Raw genomic sequence first — 26468 nt, forward strand, 5'->3', positions numbered from 1 at the left:
TTACAGCCACCCTAGTGGGTATGAAGTGCTAGTTCATTGTTCTTTTGAATTGTATTTCCTGATGGCCAATTATGTTGACCCATCCTGTACTATCCTAGAACAATTCTTCTCAGTATGTTTATTGGCCACTTGTATATCTTCTTTGGAGAAATCTCTATTCAGATCCTTTGTCAATTTTAAAGTTGGGTTCTCTTTTTATTAATAACCTATCATAGTTCTTTATATTTTTATGTATAAAATATACTAGAGGCCTGGTGCATGAAAATTCATGCACTAGAGGGGAGGTCCCTCAGCCCAGACTGCCTGCCCCTCTCACAGTCTGGGAGCCCTCAGGGGCGGGAGGTGACCCAGCGATCAGGGGAAGGCAATGCCCCATCACACCTCTGCTGCTGCCACTGCCGGCAGCGCAAGCCTCGGCTGGCCCTGGTTACCTGAGCCTCAGGTGGCCCTGGGCAGCTGGGCAGCCGCCATCCGAGGCTTGCCTGTGCCTCGGGCCGGCCCTGGGTGGCTGGGGGACTGAGAGGACTGGGGGACTCTGGAGGCAGGTGCGCAGAGCTGCTGGGCCTACCTGGGGGTGGGCCCGGCCTTGCCGCACACCTGCTGCCCTGGCGGGGCTGAGGGGAGTGGGTGCTCCATCTTGTGGCTGTGTGTGCCACCATCTTTGAGGGCATGGCAGTCAATTAGCATATTTCCCCCTTATTGGCTGTGGGCACTGCCATCTTTGAGGGTGGGGCAGTCAATTAGCATATTTCCTCCTTATTGGCTGTGGGTGCCACCATCTTTGTGATGGCATGAGGGTCAATTAGCATACTCCCTCTTTATTAGATAGGATGATTTGCAAATATTTTCTCTCATTTTATGGGGTATCTTTGCTCTTTCATGGTCTCCTTTGAAGCACAATTTTTATTTTTGATGATGTCCATTTTGTTTATTTATTTTGTTGCTTATACTTTTGATGTCATAGTCTCAAATTTGGCATATGAGACTTACACATTGATCTGGGTAAGCAAGAAGAACAATACACACACATACATAACCTTAGACAGAGACTAAGTGTCAGGAAACCCACCTTCTCTCCCCAATCCTTTCCTTTAATGACACTACGAATGAAAGAAGAGCATCCCACTGATACAAGGCACACGTACTTTGAGGTCAATCCCCTTTGTGGGTTGTCCTAGATCTCTCATGTTCTAGCAATAATGATCAGTTGAAGGTCATTTAGGGACCCACAAAGAGGACTAAATCAATCTGTAATTTTTAACTCTCCAAAGGGGAATTGGAATAATAATGCCCAAATGATGTTAATTAATAAGTTCATATCCCCTGGAAGAGAAGTCCCAGATGTCACCATATGATTTTATCCTTTGCTTGGATCTCAGGAAAATAAATATAGATACTTTTGGTTCCTGAAAGAATCAGGAACCAAAAAGGTACTGACAGGAAGGAGTGGCGAGCCAACTAGCACAGCATTAAAGGAGACAGTGATACATGTAAAAATCTGTAGCTGAGGTTCAAGAACCTGATTCTAAGGGGTATGAATCCAGCACACATGTCTTAATGATGGCATATGCAAGAGTCATCTGAGTGAAAAAGAAGACAATGTGATAGTCATGTAGAAAGTAAGTTCTAGTAAATGGAAGAAGGTGATTATGATTTGCTCTGATTTGGTCACTGACACTCACCACATGGAGAAACAGAGAGACAAGCAAGTGGAAGCAAGCTCAGAAGGATGGCTAGGGTGGTGACGGGACTTGAAACCATGTCATGCAAACAGTCAAGAAACGAAGGGTACTTGGACTGGGAAGACAAGACTCAGAGACATCTTAGTGTCCAGCCAAGAGGCTGTTAATGTGAAAGTTTACTTTAACTTGTTCTGCTTGGCTCCATGTGGTTGATGATGAAAAATGAATAGAGAGAAACTTGGTTTACTGTAAGAAAGGGTGTTTCATAACTGTAATGGCTGATCTGAGAGGAAGTAAATTTTCTGTCACTGGGGGTATTTATGAATAAGCTGAAAGATCAACGATAGTAGGGATTTAGGCATAGGAAGTATGGTTGCATTAATAACCTCTAAGCTCCTATTGAAACTGGAAATCCTGACCATGTGATTCTAACGTTTCTGTGTCTAACTGAACATTTGGTACTTGTGAAATATTGGAATCAGCATGATGAAGAAGGCCCAAACTCAAATTGCGGCATATGAGATTTAAACATTGATCTGGGTAACGTGGCCCAAGATGGTTGGTAGTGTGTAATGTGCAATGGGATTGTATTTTATTGTGGTGGTTCTGCGTATGAGCTGTGCAAAAGTATGCCGGGACCAGTTCACACCAGTTTGTGAGAGTTAACTGTGCACATTTCTTCCCAACTTGGCACAAAGAGACTTCATGTTGGCAGCTTGAAACTGGCCATTTCCCCCACGGAAAGTGGAAAACACTACAAATCAGGGCATGTTGTGCTCTTTGGAAAGCTGATTGTTAAACATTTGTCAGTAGGACCATTAAAACATATATTTTTATATAAACTCTAGTGTATAAAACAAAGGAAGACTGAGTTAGGGGAGTGGGGTCCTAAGCCATACCCTCTTAGCTTCCCCCTTCCTAGTGCATGTCCTTTCCCCATAAAGGGCTTAAAGGCATCTCGGTGGCACCCTATAATTCCATAGGATTTAAAAACCTCCGGGAAAAAATCCTTTCTGCTCACGCTATGACTGTATTCTTCTAACCGTTATTTTCCTTTTTCCTAGACCTAAGAGTACAGACATAAAACAGCAGGATTTCCCTCGGTTTTTATGAGATTGTTTTTAAACTGCAATGCCAAAGGGATCGGTCTGAGAGCACTGGAAATCTGATTCCTAGATATACGAGAAGAGACGTACATAGGAAACAGGGAGCTTCCTCACTTTGTAAATGTTCTGAATGTAATTGTGAATTGTCCCCTGTGATGCAGGCCAGCCCTGTGTGTAGTCATAAGTTTACATGTTGTGAAGACACCCCAAAACTTCCTATTAGCACGTTACTTTTTTAGTTTGTTAGACTAGAAACCTGAGACTCGGAGGGAGTAAGACTTGCTGGGATGTTGCAACGTGTGGAGGGTAAGTGTTACTGAAAGGCGGGTTTAAATGATCAACAGACCTTTGGGTGGGCTCCTAAAAAGGAGAGGGGCCATAAAAGGGTAGCTACCCAAGGGCAAACTTTGTCCACTTGCTCTTTTTTCTTTCGTACTGCAGTGCGTATTTCCTGCAGTGGCTGAAAATGGTCCTACGGGGTCCCACAGAGGCTCTCGGGGTGCTGGGACATCAGTTCTGGCATCTTTTCTTGATATGCTTGAGGTGACTGCGATGTTTTCAGGGTGTCCATAAGTCGGACAATAGGAGCATGAGTGGCACGATCTGCTGCAAAACTTATGAAGTCAAATTGACTCTATCACTGATGGCAGGATCCCTTTTCTTCTCAGAAGAAGTGACATCATATGTGCATATGTTATGTCGGATAATTTCAACTGAATTTCTCTTGTGCTCTGAACTCTGATTGATTTCATCTTACTCTTCCCATTTCCCCAGAATCACAATGGCTTCTTTCCCCTTTCAAGGTCTTTCCTTGACTTTGCCCCTGGTTTCCCTTATATCAGGCTCTCATCTTCAGAGGGAGAGGCCGACTCATGGCTAGCTAGAGTGTAGCTCTTATCTCTTTACCCACACTCCTTCCTGTTCCCTTCTCTTGCCAAACTTCCCTCTTCACTCTGCCCTCTCAGTCCCTCAGCGGGCTGTGGGCTCGAGCCTTTTCCCACCCTCATGCTAGAACCTGTCTTCTAAAATGCATTGCCAAGAACGTTCTCCTTCCGCTGTCTAACCCCTTTCCTTGGGTTCACACTGCTATCTTGTCTTCTGCAGGCTGAGATTCAATCTCGGTTTCTCACCTGATATTTGTGTCTTTCACTTAAGTTAGCTAAAGGAAAGGCTTTTACATTTGCACCAGAGCTATGTCGCTTTCAGATGTTAAGCACACATTGTAAGATGAAGTAGAATGCCCCTTTCTGTATCTTTACAGTTAAGTGGTATGGACTATTTTGGTTTTGAAAATGCATAGAAAAAAAACAATTTAAAAAGTCCCAAATACTTAACAAAAATTGACTTAGACTTATGAAAAGCAAATATTATTCTCTTCTTAGAACACAGATCAGAAGTAGGGGCTGCCTGATTATATTGCCCCAGTCCACAGGGACAACCAAGACAAGCAAAACTCCCTTACCATGCAATGCAATTTTGCAAAGAATTTAGGAAGATATATATATATATATCTATATATCAAACAAAAACTGTGTTCATCAGGCTTAACTTTTCAAATCTAATGATCTGACACCTAGTGTTAGTTTTGAGTACTGCTAAATTTTCACAAAGCATGTTAAGCGAGTCTCCATTTTAAAACTTCCACTTCATTTTCGTACATACTCTGTGAGATTTATTCAGGTTATGGCATAGTCTCAGGATAGATATAACTTACTCTTTGGTATTTAAGTTAAACAGTGGGACTTACAGTCAGGAGGCTGGGCTCTAGTCTTGGACCTGACTAGCTCCTGTGACTTTTGTTAAGTTTGTTTTCTTCTTCGAGTCTGTCTGAGAGTTATCTTTGTTAAATTGTGAAGATCTTATTTATTTTTGGTCTTTTCAAATTTTAGCACCCTATGAGATATCTTTTAACAGATGTATATGCAAGCTCTATTTTGAAGTTTGGAATATGTTGTTCACTGAATAAACTAGCAAATAAAAACAAACACTTATTAATTAAAGAAGCATGGTTGTTATTATTTTTTTTTGCTAAAATAAACCCCAAAACTGATGTTACAGTTATAACAAGGAACTAAAAGAGAATTTTAATGACTTATTCAAAGCCTAACCCTCACAATTATTTTTGTAAGTTAATTTTGTACATTTGAGAGTTTGGTTAAAAAAGAAAGAGCCAGGAGTCTCATAAGATACTGAAATACATTTATTTTTCTATTTATTATGCTGTCTAAAAAAATAAATGCTTAGACAAGTTCTTTCAATTGTATTTAACTTAAATTTTAGCTTTCTTAAAGTCTACCCTGAAAACTCAAGGATTTTTGATAGAAACCTCATTCCATTTTATTCCTTCCAAATTATTTATTATTAGGTATATTTTCATTTTTTTAAAATATATTTTTATTGATTTTAGAGAGGAAGGAAGAGGGGAGAGAGAGAAACATCAATGATCAGAGAAAAGTCATTGATCAGCTGCCTCCTACACGCCCCCTACTGGGGATTGAGCAACTTGGGCATGTGCTCTTGACCAGAATGGAGCCCAGGACCCTTCAGTCCGCAGCCTGACGCTCTATCCACTGAGCCAAACCAGCTAGGGCTTTAGGTATACTTTCTTTTGTTCTCTTGCAGTTAAAATTAAACCCGCTAGTCTCTTTTATTAGCACATAATTTGTCTTGATTTCTTGGCAACGTAGAAGACACTTTCCATTTAACCCCTATTGCCAGATAAACAACTCTTCCAACAACAACAACAACACACACACATACAGTATATACACTCACGTACATATACACAGACATGTTCACACACAATTACTAGTTACATATACATTCATACACATCACATCTCTCTAAAATGTAAGGTGACTGAAAGCAATTTTTTAGTATTTTGGTGTTGAAAAGGCCTCACTCAGCAAGGTGCATATGCATAGGGGATCTGGCCCAGAATGAGTAGAAAAATGACAGGTGACTTATAAAGGTTGGTTTTAATACCTGTAATGAATTTTATCTTTTCCTCACCTACGCCTATTCTACTCCTAATTTCTGCTTTATTTTAAAAGTACTATGCAAAAGCCTTGTCACTCCCATATGTATGTCAAATAATCAGAACGAGTTACTTTGTACATTAAAAATGCAAAACCCATGTGTGTTTCTGTCACCCAATCAAAGAACAGCACTTATCTCTCCTGAGAAACAATAGGTCAAAGCTCAATAGAGTGTATTGTTTACAACACTGTATAAAGGTAATTATTGTTTTCCGTAATGACTGCAGGGCACTATAAAACACTGAACTGCCTTCTGAAATGAAGATTGAACTTTACTCATGAAAAGTTCAGCATTGTGACTGTAATTGAGTTCAGTTCCTTAAAAACCAACAAGCTTCTGTAAACGCATAATTGTATACATGTGCATAATTTATTGTACTTATTTTTAGAATGTGATTAGATAGATTGTCCTATGCTGCAACATTTTGGAAGAAGGAGTTTCACATATCTACCTTTAATATACCACAGGGAGCATAATATGAGTTATCTCTTTTCTCTGACCATATCAAGTTTGAAAATTCTTTTGCTAGCATGAATGCCATGTTTCTATATTCACCAGAGTGGAAAACAAACATTATTCTCTGCAGATTAAAATGAAAAATCCTTAGTAGTATTTCCAGAAAGAATATTGCTGTACTGAATATCACATTGATTTATTCTATGCATCCATCCAGATTCTTTTCTTTATTATAAAAATTACATCTGTATCATAATTTTCTTCTACAATCCTGCTTTTGTTATTAAATACTAGTAGTTTAACTATTGTATATCCTAAGTGTCCAGTAGATGGCAGTACATGCACTATGATCCACAGAACATTGTCTTAAATCCTAAGAGCAGTTACTCTTTTTTTTAATCTGCATTTTGGAAACTTTGATAAAGTCTCACATAGTGATGTGAAACACAATGTTAAGCTATTTTGCTCTTAATTTTGTCTTTAAAGAACCAATATAAATGGAACATATATTTGCCTTTTGGTTCAGGTTACTTGAAAAAGATTTTGGCACAATAAAATAAAAGAAATGATTAACTTAAAACATCCACAAGCCCTGATTGATCAAAGCAATGAACCAATTTTCTGTCCGTTTTCTTAGTGTTTTAAAGAGGAGCAGACTGGAGGATGTGATTTGCAGCTGAGATGCTGCCCTTCAAATGTGACCAGCAACATACCAGGGGATGCTTTGTTCTTAGAAAGTGTCATCTCTCTGTTGAAGAAACAACTGATGAGTGATTGTAGGAATTTGTGTCAATGTTAAATACTGCAAAGTGGCTGTTACACAAACGGCCAATCTGATCTGTTGAAGGGGAAATATGGGGGCTGGGGGAGGGACCTTTGCCTGGGCAGTGGTTTGTTTCTATCTCAAAAGACCCAGGCAGGGGAAAGAACCTATCCTTGTCCACTGGAGAGCACAGAGAAAGAAATCACTGCTTCCAGGTGTCAGTGCATTCCGAGGTCTGTTGTGAAACAAGCAAGTGTGAAGCTGCTGGAGGCGGGGAGGCTGCCCTGAGTGGGAGGAAGGTGGAGGAGAACCGCTCCTGGTCAAAGAATCAGGGAGGTACTCGGAGAGGTCACGGATTCTGTTGGAAGCCAAGGGGAGTGCGGCCTGATGGAGAAGAGCAGGCAGTAAAAATCAGGGAAAGTGAGAGGAGATGACTCAAGGTTAAGTCTTCCCACATGCCATTAGCTTGATTCCAAAGGCTCTTCTCCCCTCCACTTTCCACCAGGCCAGCATAGTCTCAGTCTTCATGTCTCAGCCTCCTAGTAAATATTTATTCGATCAGTGAATGAATGATCGTGCATAGGAAATTATTGGACTATCCCAAGACTAAAAGTGTGAAGATACAACAAGGCAGCAAGTACAACCAACCATGGTAAGAGAGAGCAGGGGAGAGCTTGTCCGCAGAAGGGGTAGCCAGCTCTTGCCACCCTGAGAAAAGCCGTGGAGTCTATGTGGCCCACCATACGGAGGTCTGGAGGTCAGGATAGGAGCTTAAGAAGAGATCAAGAAATTCCACGCTGCATGTTTATCCAAAGGACTTGAAAGCAGGGTTTTGAAGAGATATTTGTACACTCGTTTTCATAGCAGCAGTATTAACAATGGCCAAAAGGTGGAAGTGATCCAAATGCTTTTAAAACTTGGGTGAATAAACAATGTCTGGTATATATGTAACCATGATCATATACTGCATTTTTATTTACTTACTTATTTGAATTGTTTTATTTTTTCTCTATTTTTTTTTATTGTGGTAAAATCCACATAACGTAAGATTTACTGTCTTAACCATTTTAAGTGTACAGTTCAGAGGTATTAAATGTATTCATAAACTTGTACAATCATCGCCATCATCCATCTCCAGAATATTTTTCATCTTGCAAAATGGAAACTCTGTGTCCATTAAACAACACCTCCCCATGACTCACTTCCTGCAGCCTCTGGTGAGACCACCGTTTACTCTCTGTTTCTGAGTTTTGGTTTTTTATTAGATTCCATCTGTAATGAATCATACAATACATGTCTGTCAGTATCTGGCTTATTTCACTTATCATAATGTTGTCCCCCAGTTTCATCCATGTTGTCACAAATGGTAGAATTTCCATTTATTGAGGCTGAATAATATTCTGTAGTATGTTTATACATTTTCTTTATCCATTCATCCATTGATGGACATTTAGATTGTTTTCATATTATGGCTATTGTGCATAATTCTGCAATGAACGTGGGAATGCTGATAGCTCTTTGAGAGACTATGTTCATTTCCTTTCTTTTTAAAACTTTACTGTTGAAAGTGAAAACTTTACTGTTGAATCCCCCCACTGGACCCTCTCTACCCTCTCCAGCCTTCCCTGCACTATTGTTTGTTCATAACTATGCATATATGCATACTAGGGGCCCAGTGCAAGAATTCGTGTACCTTGAACTGTGGGCCTCAAGGCTACAGTGGGCACAGGGGCGGGTCTTGGCCCATCCTCTGTGCCCCCGCTTGGCCCCTCCCGCCGTGGCCTCCAGTCCCCTGTCTGCTGGAAGCCCTGCTCCTGCCGCTGCTGCTCCCACATGCTGATGGTGCCGGCCCCGCTCGCACCCACAGACAGCGCGGAACGACTGGGGCTGGCTCCAGCAGCGGGTGCGAGTGGCGGCTGCTGGCCCCGATTGCCCCTCAGGAGCAAGGGGAAGTGGAGAAACCCTGAGGGGCGATCAGGGTCGGCAGCTGCCGCTCACACCTGCTGACAGCACTGAGCAATCAGGGCCGGTGCTGGCGCCAGCAGTGGGTGCAAGCAGGGCTGGCACCGGCAGCAGGTGCAGGCACTGGCAGCAGGTGCAAGCACCTGGCAGGACTGCGGGAGTAAGGAATTTTCAGTAACCACCAGAGGCTCGCCCCGATGACAGTGACTGGTGCCCTGCCTTGGTCTCGCGCCCTCACTCACCTGCTCCACAATCCTGCTGCAGCCGATGCCTGCCATGTTCCACACTCTGCTGCCTGCTGCCGATGCCCACCATGTTCTGCGCATGCCCCCTGGTCGTCAGTGCATGTCATAGCAACCGGTTGTTCTGTTGTTCAGTTGTTCCACCGTTCCATCTATTTGCATATTAGGGTTTTATATATATAGATAAGTTCTTTGTTTAATCTCTTCTTGTCCCCACCTCTGTCTGAAATACGTCACTCTGTTGCATGTTTCAATGTCTCTGGATCTGTTTTGTTCATCAGTTTATTTTATTCACTAGATTCCACATATATGTGAGATCAACGTGATACTTGTCTTTAACTTGTATAGGACTAATAATAATAACCTCGGTTAGAATATAGAGGTAAAGGGGATCCTAACATGAATTTAGTTATAGCAGAAAGATATTTTAAACCACATAGGACAAACTATGTTAACTTCAGGAAAAACTAGAAGAATCAAGTGGAAACTTGATTCTCGAACTTCATTCATTCTGGAAGGCTGTTCGAGAAGTGATTTGTTCGAAAACCAAACCATTTTTCCCCCATTAGAAATAATGTACATTGAATTAATCTGTTTCAGATGCCCAAATGATTCTCTATTTTAACCTTTCTCAATTGCCTGTGGTTGTTATTTCATGAGCACGTTCATACTCTGAGCAACATCCGCACTCCTGATGGCTTCTTGATGTTTTAAAATGGTGCTAATTTTTTATTTTGCCATGCCATACTAGGTGGCAAGATCAGACACATGAACACCTTTATCATACTTGGCAATTGTTTCTTTTTAAAGCTCTATCATTGTTGTCACAACTTTTCTTTTCACTTTGCTGCCACACTGACCTTCTTGGGACCCATGGTGACTTACTGTACATATTTAATAATAAGAAGAAGCAACAAAAGTAAAAAAGCATGAAAATATTCACAGCATAATTTCCTGAGATGTTAACAAGTAAACTGACTCATACTCTCACATTCTCTCCTTTTTTTTGTTGTTGCCTGAGAGACATGTGACTAATCACACAGGTATCAGCATGAAAGGGTTGTCAGATTCTTTTGTTTGACAACCGAGACATTTTTTCCCATGAACAACTTCGTCAAGAACCAAATTGTTCGAGATGAGAACCAAGGTTTGGCTGTATTAACTTGAGTCATCTAGGTTCTTGCAATAAAATATGAAAATTTTATATTATTCCAACTAACTATAAAACAAGAACCAGAATAAAATGCACGAACACAACCAAAACTCATAAAAGGGAAATTTTATACTAAGTTTGTTTACAAGCACATTGCAGGATTCAGAGTTCCAGTTCCCATATGAACAAGAAATTGCCTGATCACACGATTCCTGCTGGCACAAATCATCCAACTACAGAAATTCATCTAATGCTGGCTAGTTCCAGAATGCTGACATTAAACATCTATATTGGGACCACCAAGAAGACAGCATACCTGTCTGCATCCCCTTACTTCTACCCAAGAATCACTGGCTTGACCTTGATGTTAAGATGGGCTTTGGGACGGGAGTCTGCCATCTTCTCAGGTCACCAGAACATGAATAAACCTCTCTCCTCACCAGCACCTGTCTCACACATATTGGCAGCAGGCAGCTGACCTAGGATTTGGTAACAGATACACGTAATAGAATAGCATTCAGCCTTAAAAAGGAAGAAATTCTGACACATGCTACCACACGTGTCTTTTGATCTTGGTAGAGTGGCCTTATGTAGCAGGTGTCCTGTGGGACCCAGTGGCACAGTCTTCCTGGTCACCTGAGCGGAGTACTCCAGGGGTGTCCTTGTGTGGCTTGTGTGTGCCCTACTGTGTAGCTGAGTCTGGATTGCTGTTGGCACATCAGTGGGTGGGGTTGGCCCTCTGGCTGACTGTCTGTGAGAACTGGCCATGACTATAGCACGTAAGCTGTTGTGCAGGGCCTGATACCAGGGAGCAGGATTTGCTTGGGTGTGTTATTTGTGGTGCTAATTGGGTGCTGTTCTGGTGTGGTCTGAAACGGGCCACTAGGTATGTTGGTTCTGGGGCCTCTCGGGAGTGGTTCCAGTGCTGGTCAACGTCAGCCCCTACCATTGTCCGGCCCGGGGCCACATGGTAGGAGCTATAAAGTGATCTGCAGTTATTAGCAGCCTGTGCTGGCAGTGGTTTTGCTGTGAGATTGGCTTGGGGCCACTTAGCAAGAGGTGGGGTTTGTGGACCTTTTAGAGAGTTTAGGAAAGGTCACAGTGCAGGCCCAGGCTGGCTGCTTGTGTGATTTAGCCTCCAAAAGAGGTTTGTGAATTGGTGGGGCAGGGTCTTGGAATCACCAGGGTGGGGCAATCAGTGTTAGCCAGGTTAATGGAAACTCAGACCTCGTGCCCACCTGCACTTGCAGGCTGTGTGGGGTACGCCTCAACAAAGGAACACTGGCACCTGCCAGGACCTTAGTCCCCTGGAGGGCTGCCCCTCCAGCCCTCTCACTGAAGCCAGACAATTCAGCTCGTCCCCACATGTCCCTGGTGCTTTTCAAGATACTGTTCCTTCTCTGGAACTTAGGGCGAGTGTTTGTGAAGAAGTAAGACTGTGCTCAACCTCTTTAGGAGGACACCTGGATCTACAGCAGTTCTCTGTCTCACCTGGATTGTCCCTACTGATTTTCACAACCAGATGTTGTGGGACTCCTCTTTACAGTACTGGTGCTATGGCTGGTGAGCCTAGTGTGGGTCTAGGATTCCTCACTTCTCAGTGGGAACCTGTGCTGCCCAGATAGTCCTCCTGATTCTCAACTGCCACACATGTGTGGGGGGAAACCCTGTCACATCGTCAGCCCTCCTACCAGTCTTCTGGCTTCTTCTTTATATCCTTAGTTACAGGAATTCTATTAGCTAGTCTTCAGGTCGTTCTCAAGGGGACTTGTTCTATACTTTAGTCATAACGTTGTGGTCATGGGTGGAGGTGAGCACAGCATTTGCTGGTTCTGCTGTCTTGATCAGAAGTCCCACCTGGGGGTCAGAAGCACTGCACTAAAGCCCACTTTTCTAATAGCTACTCAATTCTACCTTCAGACGATAGGAAGAGCTGGGGAAGTAGGACTGAGAGCAAGGATAGAGAGATGAGAAAAGGTACTCAAGTGATCGCCATGGACATAGCCCCAGGCTGTTGCTCACTTCTACTGGTACTGATTGCAGGTGGTCAGATAGGGTTAGAAATGCCACTGTCCTGCTTATTGTCTTTTGACATCTTCCGCTGCTGTCATGTTTACTTACATATGAGGCTTGCTGTGCTCAACTCTCTGTACCTGCCCTTCACAACTGGGCTGGATCAAAATCAGGTCCTGGTCTCTTCCAAAATTCTTGTCTTATAAAAGTTATCCTGACCTAAAAAAAAAAAAAAAAAAAAAAAAAAAAAGACTTTTCTTCTTTCTCACCCAACTCCATGCTTTTTGCCCTATGAAAAGAGACATTTTTATTTATTTATTTTTTAAATATATTTTATTGATTTTTTACAGAGAGGAAGAGAGAGGGATAGAGAGTTAGAAACATCGATGAGAGAGAAACATCAATCAGCTGCCTCTTGCACACCCCCTACTGGGGATGTACCCGCAACCAAGGTACATGCCCTTGACCGGAATCGAACCTGGGACCCTTGAGTCCGCAGGCCGACGCTCTATCCACTGAGCCAAACCGGTTTCGGCGAAAAGAGACATTTTTAGATTTATAGTAACTTTCTGTTTCCTAAATAGAGTTTGAGTTAATAATCCTGTGGGGCTGATAGAAACCCAGGGAAAGATTCATTGACTCTTGCTTGGTGTTCCTTGGCCAGGAGAGGGTTTTTGAAACAGACTGCTCAGCTGGGGTATGGGGACACCTCTGGCCATAGGACAGGGGGAAGCCTTGGATAGGGTCTGAGAGCCTGGCCTCCCCAACACTGGCTCTGGCCACTAAGTCCGGGGTCAGCAAACTATGGCCACGCCACCCACTTTTTTCTAATAAATTGAGTTTTATTGGAACACAGTCAATGTGTGGAATGACAAAGTTGACTAGCTGGGACAAAGACCATATGTTCTGCAAAGCCTAAAAATATTAACTATCTGGCTCAGAAAAAGCTTGCCAACCCCTGTCTTAAGTTATTCACAGATTTAGAAGATAATTAGTTAAAAAATATTCAATTTGTCTCTAAGGTATTTTCAAGACCAAACCAAAACAGGCCACCACTTGAATGTGGTGCCTCTGCAATTTGAGTCAGCCCCTCAAAGGCGGCGAGACAGTGCTGGTCTGTAGTCGGCACTCACATTTTCGTTTGGCAAACACTCATTATAAAAATGGGCTTGTGTTTTTCAGAACACATTGGACATTATAAACTAGTGCTTGGTTCAATTTGGATTTGTGCTCTGGCAAAAAAATAAATAAATAAATAACTTAGTGGAAGCCTTCTGGAAAAGTTTTCCAGGACCTTCATATTTTTATTTAGCCTGCAGTAATGCTCAACTGTTTCCTTTATTATTATTACTTTTTGGAACTCTCTTGTCCCCATGGGTCTTATTGTTCTCAAAAAGATATATTTTTTTTAAACTAGTGAGTCAGAGCCTAGCTACAATGAGTAAAACATTTGGTCTCACAGAACTTTGCTAGCGTGAGAGATGACGCTGAGGTGCAAAGATGTCACAGGGTGAGCTATATATAGGGCCTGCAAGGCCTCCCAGGCCCGGCCATTTCTCTGCAGACAGAGGCCTGCTCCATGTCATGAGCCTCCTCCCCTTTCTCGGCCTTGTGCCTTTTGCACTACTCTGAGGAATGTTTCTCCTCAGGGCAGAGCCGAGGAAGCAGTTCCTAAATTCCCTGCGGGAGCTACGTGAACTATCCACTGGAGGAAGCAAGCTGGCTGTGGTGACCAAGCACAGAGTAGGGAACCTCAAGACATCCTGTTAAGACATGTTTTTTCCAGTTTTTAAACTAATTTGCTATGCATTTGGATGGCAGCACTTAGCTGCTAAGTGTGGTGACACCATAGGGTGGTACTTTTTAATTTGTTTCTTTGTACAAAGGGATTGGACAAGGCAGTTTACAGATGGAACAATGAGGATGGTGCATTTTTAATGGCAAGAAAATACTGATGAGATAAAGTCACTTGGCTGGGTTAGAGAACAGTCCTATATTTAAACTAAAAAGGGATTATCCAGCTGATTTCAAAGGGTTTTCTTCTTGTATGTTTTTATTGATTTCAGAGAGAGAAGGGAGAGGGAGAGGGAGAGAGAGAGAAACATCCATTTGAGAGAGAATCATCGATCGGCTGCCTCCTGCATGCCCCCTACTGGGGATCAAGCCTGCCACTTGGGCGTGAGTTCCCACCAGGAATCAAAGCAGCAATCTCTTGATTCATGGGTCGACATTCAACCACTGAGCCACACCAGCAGGGCATGTCCAGCTGATTTTAAACTTCCTTACTTGTTGGAGGTTGGTGGGCTTAATGTCTCCTCAATGTTCTATGTTGGAAGGTAGGATCCTGGTTTCATGACCTTTCTTGTGATTGGTTCCCCCACTCCCCTAAGCACAGATTCTAGACCCCATTTTGCATTAGAGAGATAGCCCTGCAGAGGGAGAACAGGAATCTTTGCTTTGCCTCTGACTCACTGTGACCATGGAAAATTCTGATTACAAACCACGGAAAAGTCGAAGTTTTTCCCTTGAGAAACATTTTCTTGATGGTGTCTCCTACCCATCTGCACACCCTTAGGAAGTCAAGAAAGCTGGGACCTCCACAACTGCAAGTGAGAGACAGGGTGCAGACACCCGGGGAGTCAACTTGGAGGCAAGCCTCGCCTTTGTCATGGTGGCTACATTGGTTAATGTAAGTGCCGTTGCTGTAACAGATACATCCTGAAATCTTAATAGCTCAGCTTTTACTCATTTAAGTGTCCATTAGTGTTGGAGATTGGGGTGGGGCATGGCATTTTCCTCTACACAGTCTTTGGAGGATCCAAGCTGAGAGATGCTTTGCCATTTGAACACATGGTTTTCATAGATGCCCATGGTCTAGACATCCAGCCAACAGATGGAGAAACACATGGGAGGTAATTATGACTCAGACCTGGAAACAAAGCATCTAATTTCTGCCCAAATTCCAGTGCCAGATCTGAGTCACATGGCCATGCAAGAAAGGCTGGGAAATGTAGTCTAATTGTATGTCCAGGAGGGAAGAGAAATGAGTTTTTTGTACAAACTAGCCAGTCTCTGCCCCAGTGACCGAAGTCCACTCTCCAGTAGGGCTGGTGTTGATGTCAGGGATCTGGTGGGTTCAGCGCAGATGCTGGTCTTCAAGCAATGGGGCGTCTTGGAGTAAGATGGTAAGCTGTGTCTGCTTCTAAGAGTATAGGTTTAGTTTGAGGAGGCGAGTGGCAGAGACATGGAGAATAGGGCTCAGGCCCCTGTGGATGGGAGAGAAGGCTTAGAAGAGCCATGCAGGGCTGCAGGGTGAAGATCACAGCCAAATGCTCTGAACCCAAATGGGTTTCAGTCTCAGCAGAAGCCAAAGTGATCTCAGGAGATCCAAGGTGGAAACTAAGTCAGGATTTCTTGGCCAATACAACAAATTAGGAGAAGATGTTGCCTGGGCCCTGGGTAGGTGCTCAGGGTCTGGGACAAATGTTCTGGCATTGTGACTCAGTCCACATGGATGAGCATAAATAGAAATATGGTCTATGAAGACACACTAGAGAATGGCTTAAATGTGTTATGAAGAGCAGGACAGTAACGCAGAGGCACTAAGGAGAATGACAGGGTGATGGAGTAATGGGCTGTCTGTAACTTTATTTTTTAAGATTATTGTATTTTATTAATTAACTAGAGGTCCAATGCATGAAATTCGTGCAAGAGTAGGCCTTCCTTCCCCTGGCTGCCGGCACCGGCTTCCCTCTGGCACCCGGGACCCGGGCTTCCCTCACAGGCCCGGCTTTGTCTGGAAGTTCGTCCGGAAGGATGTCCAGTTTAATTAGCATATTATGCTTTTATTATTATAGATTTTTTTTCTTTCTCATTGAATTTATTGGGGTGACATTGGTTAATAAAACTATATAGGTTTCAGGTGTATAGTTTTATAATATATCATCTACATATTGTGTTGTGTGTTTACCACCTACAATTCAAGTCTCCTTCAATCACCATCTATCCCCCCTATAATTCCCACCAGATGTGGCTCTGTTTTAGGCATTTTCACATTTTCATTTGAACCACAATCTAATGAGGTAGGAGGTGTTATGGTAGCTAGTTTAAGTGAATATATGTAGTTATGAAACTTATTCAAGGTTATACAGATGGTTCTGAGTTTGGCTGAGGACTTAATTACAGGTTCCTGCCTCTAAGTTAAAAAAAAAATTGTTTTTTCTATAGGATGGCTTGTTATTTACATTTATTATTGTTTAAGATTGAGGGTGAAAGATCTAAAGAAATTGTCCTAGCCCAATGTAGATACTGAAGGGTTATATTCTATTTTTAAATTGCCTTGAGCAATATTTGACATCATCTGGATATTTTTCCTAATGCCCAAAACTTTACTGTTAAATTATTTCCTCCACAGGAATAAAAATGACATTACTAATTTTTTCCTACTCATTCCACTCAAATTATTACTCATTACTGTTAGAACTGAAGCTTGAGTTTGCAAAGCTATTATATATTTTAATTGGTATTTATTCATGGTTTTTATAAATATTTTCTGAGTTTGGTTATCTCAGTTGAGAATGCATCTTCCAAAACACTATTGGAACATATTTGAGTGACAATCACAAAAGCAAGCAGTGACATTTCATTTAAGATCTAAGTTGGTATAAAATATGCATTTATTTCACCAATTCACTCAATGTTTTTTTTTTATTTTATCGATCAATGGTTTTAAAGTTTTCTTAATGATGGAACTATATAGTCAAAGACAAAATGATGATGAAAATTAATATGAAAAGCGATTAAAATGGGGCTTGTCTGTTTGAAGGAAAGTGGTAGATGCTATTTTTCTCATCTCTGCCCCTAGCCCATCTCTGTGTTTTAGGGGAGTTAGTTATTATTTTGGGTTTCTTTTTTTGTTTTAAATATTTTTTATTGACTTTTAGAGAGATAGGAAGGGAGAGGGAGAGGAAGAGGGAGAGAGAGAGAGAGAGAGAGAGAGAGAGAGAGAGCGAGAGAGAGAGCGCAAGCGAGCATCCTGGTGATGTTGATCGGTTGCTTCCTGCACACCCCTTACTGGGGATTGAGCCCTCAACTCAGGCATGTGCCCTGACTGGGAGTCGAACCAATATCCTTTAGGTGCATGGGACTATGCCCAGCCAACTGAGCTACACCAGCCAGGGCCACTTTTAGTTTCCACAGGGCATAGTTTTAAAGCTGCTATAATAAAACCATAACATTTATTGTCAATAGTTTTTATTAACCCTTTCCTGGAGTTGCCTTCATTGATGCTTCCCGGAGCTTCCTGAAGACAAAGGCCTTTGTCTTACCCATCTTTGTCTTACCCACTTTTCTTTTCTCTACTATGCCAAATAGTTGCTCCATAAACACCTGTTGAAGGAATAAAGTGAACAACTCTGTGAAAAGAACCTTGGATAAGGAATACATTATTTGCATGCATGGCTTTTTACCATTTACTGGGTGTGTTTTTTTCTCCTGAATGACAAACAATGCTTTTGTAAACCTTTCAGATGTTCCACATTTTCAATTTCTCTCAAGAGCATAGTGAGTTTCTTCATAAACAAGAGCTTTGGAGCTAATACTAGTAGTCATGGATGTTAAACTTGCTGGTTAACCTTAAGTTACTTAACTCCTCTAAGCTTCTATTTTCTGATCTGAAAACAGAATAATGGTGTTCATTTGATTTAGATAATTACACGTAAATCATAGGGCTGTTGTTAGGAGTATTATCTGTAAGATGCTTAGCACACAGCTTGGCATAAGGTGTGTGCTTAGTAAATTAAAGCTATTTTTATTTTGAGGGCAACATGAATGCAGTGAAGCAAAGAACAAAATCGTGGTGAAAATGCAGTCAGTGTCAAGCCAAATGGGAGCCGTCAGTGTGAACACTGTGCTGTGCGCTTCACGGGACACTCACCAGTGCTGTGCAGTGGACAGAGCTTCCTGTGGTAGAGTTGGCAGCTAACCACATCCGACCTTTTCTAAGAGGCTGTGCAATGTGACGAAGGATTTAAGAAATAGCCTTCCAAAAAGCGTTTTGACTAATGCCTCGGATCATCTCATTAATAGTTGTCATCATATTAGTAAAAATGAAGGCGAGGAGGTTTCTTTGTTACCCATTCACAGAGTAGCTCGGACTAGCAGCTGTTGCCTTTTATACTAAAACAATAACAACAAAAATGATTGCCTTCTTCCTGTTGCAAATGCCCCACCCTCTATGCCACTTTTCACATGGTGTTTTTTTTTTTTTTTCTCCAGTTGTTCTGTTAAAGTACTAGGAAGGTGTACAGTGATTTTTTTCTTTGTTTGTTTTTTCATTTGACATACAAATTATTTAGCTTTCTATAGCATCAAATTCTCATTCCAGTTGATTTTATTCACTTTGCCAGGTCTAACTCTTCCCACTCCTCTCTCATCACAATAAAAACCTCCTTCTTCCTCACTTGTAACGTTTAACTGTGGAAGTTTGAGTGACTCATCACATAGTGGAACTGGTGAACCCAGCAGCTGCTGGGAAATCATTTTCCCTCTTAATAACTGTATTAACATGTGGTTGCTATCATTCAAGTAAAAAAAAATATGTATGTCAAATATCCATGGTAGTCTTTGCTAAAGTTTTTATTGGGGAAACACATGTTTTGACATATAAAAATATTCAAATGGGTACTATACAGAAGGTTTTGATGGGGGAAAAACATCATGGAAAAATAAGGTGAAGTGGGAAAAAAATGGCAAGTATGTTGTTGCTAATGCTGTGATTTATTTCAGAATGGGTTGGTGACTTTCTTCATGACACTCTTAGTGCTAAAGCAGGAATTTGTCACTTCATGACTTCGTAGTTTCTAGTATAGTCTGACCATCAATCCATTCATCCATCCATCTAACCATCCAACAATTTTATTTTTTTAACTCTCCTCACACAGCTGTAGTCCACTCTGCCCTCCTTCCCCTGGAGCTCAGGGCGAGTGGCTTCAGATGAGGTTTTGTGTACTGGCCCTTCAGTAGGGCGCCTGTGTCTCTAGCAGACTCCTGTCTCTCTCTGGCGGACAGACTCCCTGCTGATTTTCATAGCCAGATGTTACGTGGGTGCTTCTTTCTATCTCTGGTGCTTTGGGTTGGGGAGCCTGGCTTGGTGGGAACCCCCCCTCCCTCCCCCCCCACACACAGCTGAGATATCCCTCCAGAATCTCAGCCCCCTGTCCCCAGCCCTCCCCACCCCCACCCGTGGGAGAAGGGCCAGCCCTTTTCCCACTTCCACCTTTCCTACCAGTCTTGATGTGTTTTCTTCTGTAAATCCTTGGTTATAAAGCTTCTTTTCAGCTAGTCTTCAGTTTGTTATTTAGTTTGCTTGCTCTGTGTTTCTGTTGTAATTCTCCTTTTGTCCTGGGAAGAGGTGAGTATAACATCCACCCACTCAGCTGCCATCCTGCCATCTTATTATTTTGTTTCTTTCCATGATTGAAATGTCTGTCCTGAAGTCTGTACATTAAGTTGTCACTTGGTCATTTTATTGTCCCAAAAGTCATTAAACTAAAATGTGATTGAATGTACACTATTACAAAAACACATTTTATGTTTTAAAAATTATATTTAAATTTTTATATCAAAATTTGGGTTAATCTGTGAGAGAAATTTGATTTTTTATATTTTAAATGTAAAATGTTTTAATTTGCATTAGTTGTTCTCAGTAGAGACACAACTTGCTTTCTGGTTGTTGGCATTAATAGTAATTCTGTTGTTGATTGCTATGGTTCAGATTCCAGACTCTGAGCCAGTCTCCAGGTCAATTACTGGCTGTGTGACCTTGGGCAAATTATTTGACTTCTCTGTGCCTAATTGTCCTAATGCCTCAGACTGACCGGTTGACAAGTCCCAGCTTAGAGGGCCCAGCCCTCTTAGCATAATTAAGCTTGACCTTATGACTCTCCCTAGATCCTATTTGGGTAGCTAATGGGCTGTGGGAGGTGCAACAAGTGCTGCCAAACAAGTAAAACTCACAAGAACATTGTAACTATGGTGACCACTACCTTGTTTACCTCTGGCTATAAAATAAAGGCTCAGCTGGCCATCTGGATCTTTCTCTGTGGCCTTAACCATACACAGGAGATCCACGTAGACCCAGCTTATTCTCTTTGTCTATCTTTTCTTCAATCCTTCGCCACCCCCACTCAGGTTCACTGAACCCTTGGCTGTGCTGGCCCGGCACAATAATACATGCCACATAGGGTTATTGGGAAGATTAAATGAACAAATATATTAAAGTATATAGAATAATGCTTGGCATGCAGATATTATTCTGTTTTAACTATTATGTAACTATTGCTAAAGTTTATTCTAATTCTGCTCACAGTACTTGCTGATTATGATTCCACAAGCCAGTAGGAAAAGGAAGCCTTAAGAAGAAGAGGCAAGCTTAGGGCTCAGAAATCACTGGGCAGGAGGATCGAGAAGAGGAAGGATCGGGGCTTTAGTCTCAGACTCACCTGGATTAAATAAGAGCTCCAATGTTTATTGTATGTAACTGGTGATCTCTAAGTCTGTATCTCATTTGTAAAATTAGAACAGCAATTCCAGTTTGAAATCTTGTATAAATGACATAGCGCCTAGAAAGTGCCTGTTGGGCTCTTGGAAATGATATAATGATTCCTCCCCCCTCCATTTGTTTTTAAACAAAAAAGTAGCAGCATATTTCACATACAATTTTTAACTTTACTTTTAAAGTTAACATTATAACATAAACCCATGGACACAGACAATATAGTGGTGAAGGCCTGGGAGGGGCAGGTGTGGGGTATAGGGGATCAATGGGAAATAAACAAAAGGGACATCTATAATACTTTCAATAATAAAGATAAATTAAAAAACATGTAAAAATAAACATATTCCTATGCCATTAAATATTCTACTACATAAAAACATTTAAAAGCCTATTTAGTAGTTTATTAAATGTATATACCATCCTTTATTTAACTGTTTCCATATTTCTGAATATGTTGTTTCCAATATTTCCTACTATTGACAATCAACTAATGAGCATCCCTGATGATGAACCTTCGTATGCCTCTGTTATTTTTAGTAAGTGACATTGTTGGATCCATCATGTGTACATTTAATTGTTCTCCAGAAGACTTGCACAATTGTACTCACCAAAGCACTAATGAATGTGCCTGCTTCCCTGCACCCTCACCAATCTGGGTATTATTTTTATTTTTGTTCACTGAAACCTTAGGCAAAAATTATATCTCATTGCTTTGATTTTTATTATCTCACTAAAGGCCCAATGCACGAAATTCGTGCAAGGGGCTTGTCCCTCACAGCCCTGGCTTTGTCTGGAAGGTCGTCCAGCTGTCCAGTCTAATTAGCATATTATGCTTTTATTATTATAGATTATTAATACATTTTTTTCATAAGATTGCCATTCACTCTCTTGTGTTATGTTAAGTGTCCTTCTTTACCTCTCCTCTCCACTCCCAATTTTATAAATACGAATTATAATTTATAATCCAGACATTTAAATATCAGCACCTGCATCAGAGAAGGTCTGAGTCAGAAGTACATGTCCACACTGCATACTAGAAATGGATTTTTAACATAAATGCCAGACAGGGTTACTAAATAAGCAGACTTAGTGCTTTCTTGAGAGCCCAGCGAAGAGCGGGGACTGCATGAAAGAAATTTCTGGGTGAGAGGAATTAGATCACCTTTGCAAAATTGTGTTTGGAAACTGTGACGATTAATTATGCACGTGGACTAGGATGCCAAGATATCTGGTCAAAAATTATTCCGGGTGTTTCTGGATGAGATTAACTTTTAAATCACTAGACTGAGTAAAGCAGATTTCTCTCCTTATTGTGGGTGGGCCTCATCCAATCAGTTGAAGGACCGAATAGTACAGAAAGGCTGATCTTTTTCTAAGTAAGAGAAATTCTTCCTGCCTGACTGACTTTGAACTGGAACATTGTGATTTATTTTTATTTATTTTTTTTATTTTTTGCTGCATTTGAACTAACACTGAAACGTCAGCTTCCCCTGGGCTGGCGCATGCCCGCTTTTGGACTGTGACTGAGTCTCCAGTGTGTTGACTCATCCTGCAGATCTTGGGCTTCTTCACCTATGTAAATTGTGCAAACCAATTTCTTATAATAAACCTCTTTAAATACATACTATTCCTTACATATTTGTATACATTTTACATACATACATTTTTTATTGGTTCTATTTCTCTGGAGAACCTCGACTAATACAGAAACTCTGTTTTTAAACTTACCCAAGACCAAAAAATAAACTGTTTCTGAAATATGCCTTTTAAAGAAATTCTAGTTACGACGGGGCAAAATTCAAGGCATACCCCCCGAATGCATCATTTACTAAACGAGAATATTAATATCCAGCACACAAAGTTATTAGGGGCTCAAATTAGATGACATATAATAAAGCATTGGGTAAACTGCTAAATCCATTTTTAGTATGCAGTGTGGAGATGTAAATCTTTCTTATGAATTATAACTTTTCTCTAAAGTAACTCATGAAAGGCGATGGCCTTAGGAGAAAGATTCCACTTAAATGACTGTAATATTTGAAAAGTGGCAGACTACCCCCTCCCACAAACACCCTACAAACATGTACACACACTATGTACTACACAGACACGCACACAGGCCCTGACATGTATGCATTTGTTTCGGGGGGCGGGGGGCGGAATAATAAAAGCTGACTGCAGAACTGTTAAACATTTTTATTGTGTAGACTTATAACCTTTACAGGCCATGCAGATAAAAAAGTGTAAAACATATCAGTAAGCATATAAAAGTTCAGCCATCTTTCAGGCCAGTATTTGATTTGCACAGGAAACTAAGCATATATGTAGAACAGACATGTCTTGGGACACACAGTTTACAGGTTGAATCACAAAGCCATTTCCCAAGTGATCTTCCTCACATAAAGATAAACATATCTTTACACTTAAAAAGTATGCAGTGTAGTACATCTTCAGTATGTACACAGATTAAAGGTAAAACTATGTCCATGCCAGTGTCTGTTTTAAATGCAAAGCATCAAAGTCAGTAACAAGTTGGTAAGTAAAGTGTCAGGAAAACTGGAAGAGGCAAAAAAAAAAAAAAAACACCAACCAACCAACAAAAAACCATCAAGCAGAGTTCCCACAAGTGTATGGAACTAAAAGTGAAAGCATACCTGAAGGTTAAACATGAGTTCCCCAAGGGCAGAATCTAATATGAGCAGGAGGAATAGAAAGCTTTCGGGTGTACCAGGCCGTTTGGCATGACTCAGGTTTACAGGTAACATTCCTCAGTTTGAGTTTAGAAGAATTTGAATTTATTCCAGCAAAACGATCCCAATCTTTTATTACTGCCTCCTCCCCCATCTTCTCTCTGAGCAGAGTGATGCTTGGATTAGGCCCAAAGCTCCTGGCAGGTAGAGGGGCCATGTGTCACAGCACAACAGGCGGTTGCCAGTGCTTTACTTCGAAGGGGTCACGTGTGCAACAACTCTGACCGGCTCACACAATGGCCTCCATTTTATGAGCCTTTCCCCGGAGGCCCCCTGATCAGCTGAAAAGGGAACACAATGTTCGGCCACTAAAACACCCAGTGATGGATTAGTTTGGAGTCAGGAAAAGCGTGATTATTCTTGGAAAAAAACGAAGCTGAATAGACATGCTGACCTCATTCAGCTGAAGAGGCAGGAAAGCTGGCTTCCACGCCTGCCAGTCCAGAGAGGACTCGGCCCCATTTGTCCTCCTTAATTCATCTCATTGGGCTGAGATGGGCCATTCTCGATATGGATAACGATGGTGTGTGATCAAGTGCAGACAGGAACTTCATCCGACTCTGTGCTCAGAGTCAGAAACAAGTGTGGAGAACTAGGTAATGGATTTTCTAAATTTGGTCTCCAGAGAGGTTGCTGACTTAATGAAAACTGACCAGCGAGACCCCATTTGAGAAGGAAAATATGATGAACAGGAAGGCACTTAAGTCTCATTATCTGTGTAACAGGAACAGAGAGTCTCACATTTTCAGAAGGGTAAGGCAGTCAGACTGTGTGAATGCAGAGTAGGTTTTCTAATTTGATAAATACCACTAGATCCCATTGGGTCATTAAAATGAGTGACAGCAATCCACTAACACTTCAGATGGTAAGGGAAGAATTTGTTTAAAACCAGCCACATACCTGTACAACAAATGGCCATAGCCCGGAATTCTTCCCTTACCATAAAATGATCAATAGGCAGTTGAGGTCACTGGTTCTTCATATTTCTCTCATTCATATCTCAGGCAATAAAACAATGACCCCACATGCAAATAAAAATGCAAGGAAAACATTTTAAATGGGTTTAAAAATTTAGACCAAAAAAAAAAAAATAGATGAAATAGCTCAGAAGAGACACATAATAGTTATGAAAACTAAGAGAGTGATTTCTTTGTTATGAACCAAGAAAATTCACTCATATATTGTTGCCGTACTAGCAACTTAAAACTTGATATTGGCACCAAGAACATTCAAAGGAAAAGAAAAGAATCAGGTATACTTCTATCCTTGAAATGTCATTTATATTTCTTTCTGTACACTGATGCGGACATTGCTGAATATTTTGCCAGTAGCCTCAAACAGTGGGTCAAAGAGGGTGTGGATGCAGATGGAATAGATACGGCTGAAGCACTGAATCTCAATCAGGAAACTCTTAATGTATGGTACAACCACCCAGATGTGCACGAAAGAAACAATGGCGAAGTAAATGCCCCAGAGAAGGGCCAGTGGGATGCCCACGAGGGCCGACAGCAAGCGGTAAAACCAGTATTTCGTCACAGTGAAGGTGGTGAAGCTGGCCTTCCAGATGCCATCGAAACTGTGTATTCCTTCTGGTTCGGCAATCACATCTTCAAAATCAATCTAAAAGGAAGAAGTGACAGAATGTGAGGTTGAAATGGGAGAAAAGAGAAAAACCGCACTACTGAGTATCCGTAAGTATAGATTAGCTTTAATGTACAGCGTGAGATGCTTGATAGCACCCAGCCATAGCAGCAGCAGCAGCAGCAGCACTTCGAACTTCTTGGAAAAACAGATACTTGGGTCCCACTCAGATCTTATTGCATCTCTGGGGGTGGAATCCAGGAGGATTTTTAACATGTTCTCCAGATGTTTCTATCCCAGGTGAAAGGTTGAGAACCACTGCTGTAGGGAAAACCAAATGGATATTATACATTCCTGCCTTCAAGTAAAAACTAGCAACATGGATAAGTATGCAGGGCCCTCAATAAACGATACTATTTAAGTTAACCTTATTCTGAGACAACTATACACAAAATATTAAGGGGTAGTTAGTTAATTGATTATTAACTTTTTGAACACTCCACTATTAGAATTTCTTTGTTAAATGAGATCACTGTGAACAGTGAGGGCCCAAGAAATCGTAATGGGGTGGTGGGTCCTGAGCTGGGCTTAGAAAATGGGGTATGATTTGGAGAGGAAGGAAGCAGGGGCCTTGGAAATGGTGTGAGCAAGAAGGCAGGAATGAGGAAGGATAATACAGTGAGTGTCACAAGCAGATAGACCTGTGTGCCCACGGCTGGGAAGGCATGTTGAGGCCAGATTCAATACTTTTTACGTACAGTGTGGGGATGGGAAGTCAATTGAAGATGTTGAGGTGGGAGAATGTAGCCTGCAGCCACAACCAGTGGTCATTTATCAAGATTGATTTGATAGCCGTGTGGAGGCTTGGCAAAAGGGAAAAGAGACTTAAGGCAGAGAGATTGTTGCTGTGTCCCAAGTTTGAGATGGTAGGCCCCAAACTGGAATAGTGGCTATGGAGGAAAAAATAAAAAAATAAAAGAAAGAAAATGATGAATTTTAGGAATGTAAAAGGAAGAATGCTCAGGACCTGGTTACCTCGAGGTTGGGAAAGAGAAAAGCCTAAAGTGAGCTCTGAACTTTCAATTTGCCTTCTAGGGAGAACAGAGGTGACATTCACATCAAGAAGAAAGCGAGAAAGGAAGGCAGTTAAAAATGTTAAGAAGG

At 41.5% G+C, this 26468-nt stretch overlaps 1 protein-coding gene and 1 long non-coding RNA gene across 4 annotated transcripts in view; one reads left to right on the top strand and one right to left on the bottom strand.

The window, feature by feature from the left end:
• The first annotated feature begins 2970 nt into the window (after nucleotides 1-2970).
• On the top strand, nucleotides 2971-23566 carry LOC307108215. Its single transcript, XR_013814290.1, has 3 exons — nucleotides 2971-3094; nucleotides 14992-15105; nucleotides 18236-23566. It is a non-coding gene; the product is annotated as an uncharacterized lncRNA (long non-coding RNA).
• Nucleotides 23155-26468, bottom strand: part of CAV1 (caveolin 1) — a 39592-nt gene continuing 36278 nt past the window's right edge. For all 3 annotated transcript variants that reach the window (XM_079786012.1, XM_079786013.1, XM_079786014.1), the window contains one exon: nucleotides 23155-25343. In XM_079786012.1, coding sequence (XP_079642138.1) covers nucleotides 25002-25343 — 342 coding nt within the window. In that variant the 3' untranslated portion in view covers nucleotides 23155-25001. The remainder of the gene's footprint in view (nucleotides 25344-26468) is intronic.

The sequence above is a fragment of the Cnephaeus nilssonii genome (genome assembly GCF_951640355.1).
Source record: "Cnephaeus nilssonii genome assembly, chromosome: 12".
NCBI classification, from domain to species: Eukaryota; Metazoa; Chordata; class Mammalia; order Chiroptera; family Vespertilionidae; genus Cnephaeus; species Cnephaeus nilssonii.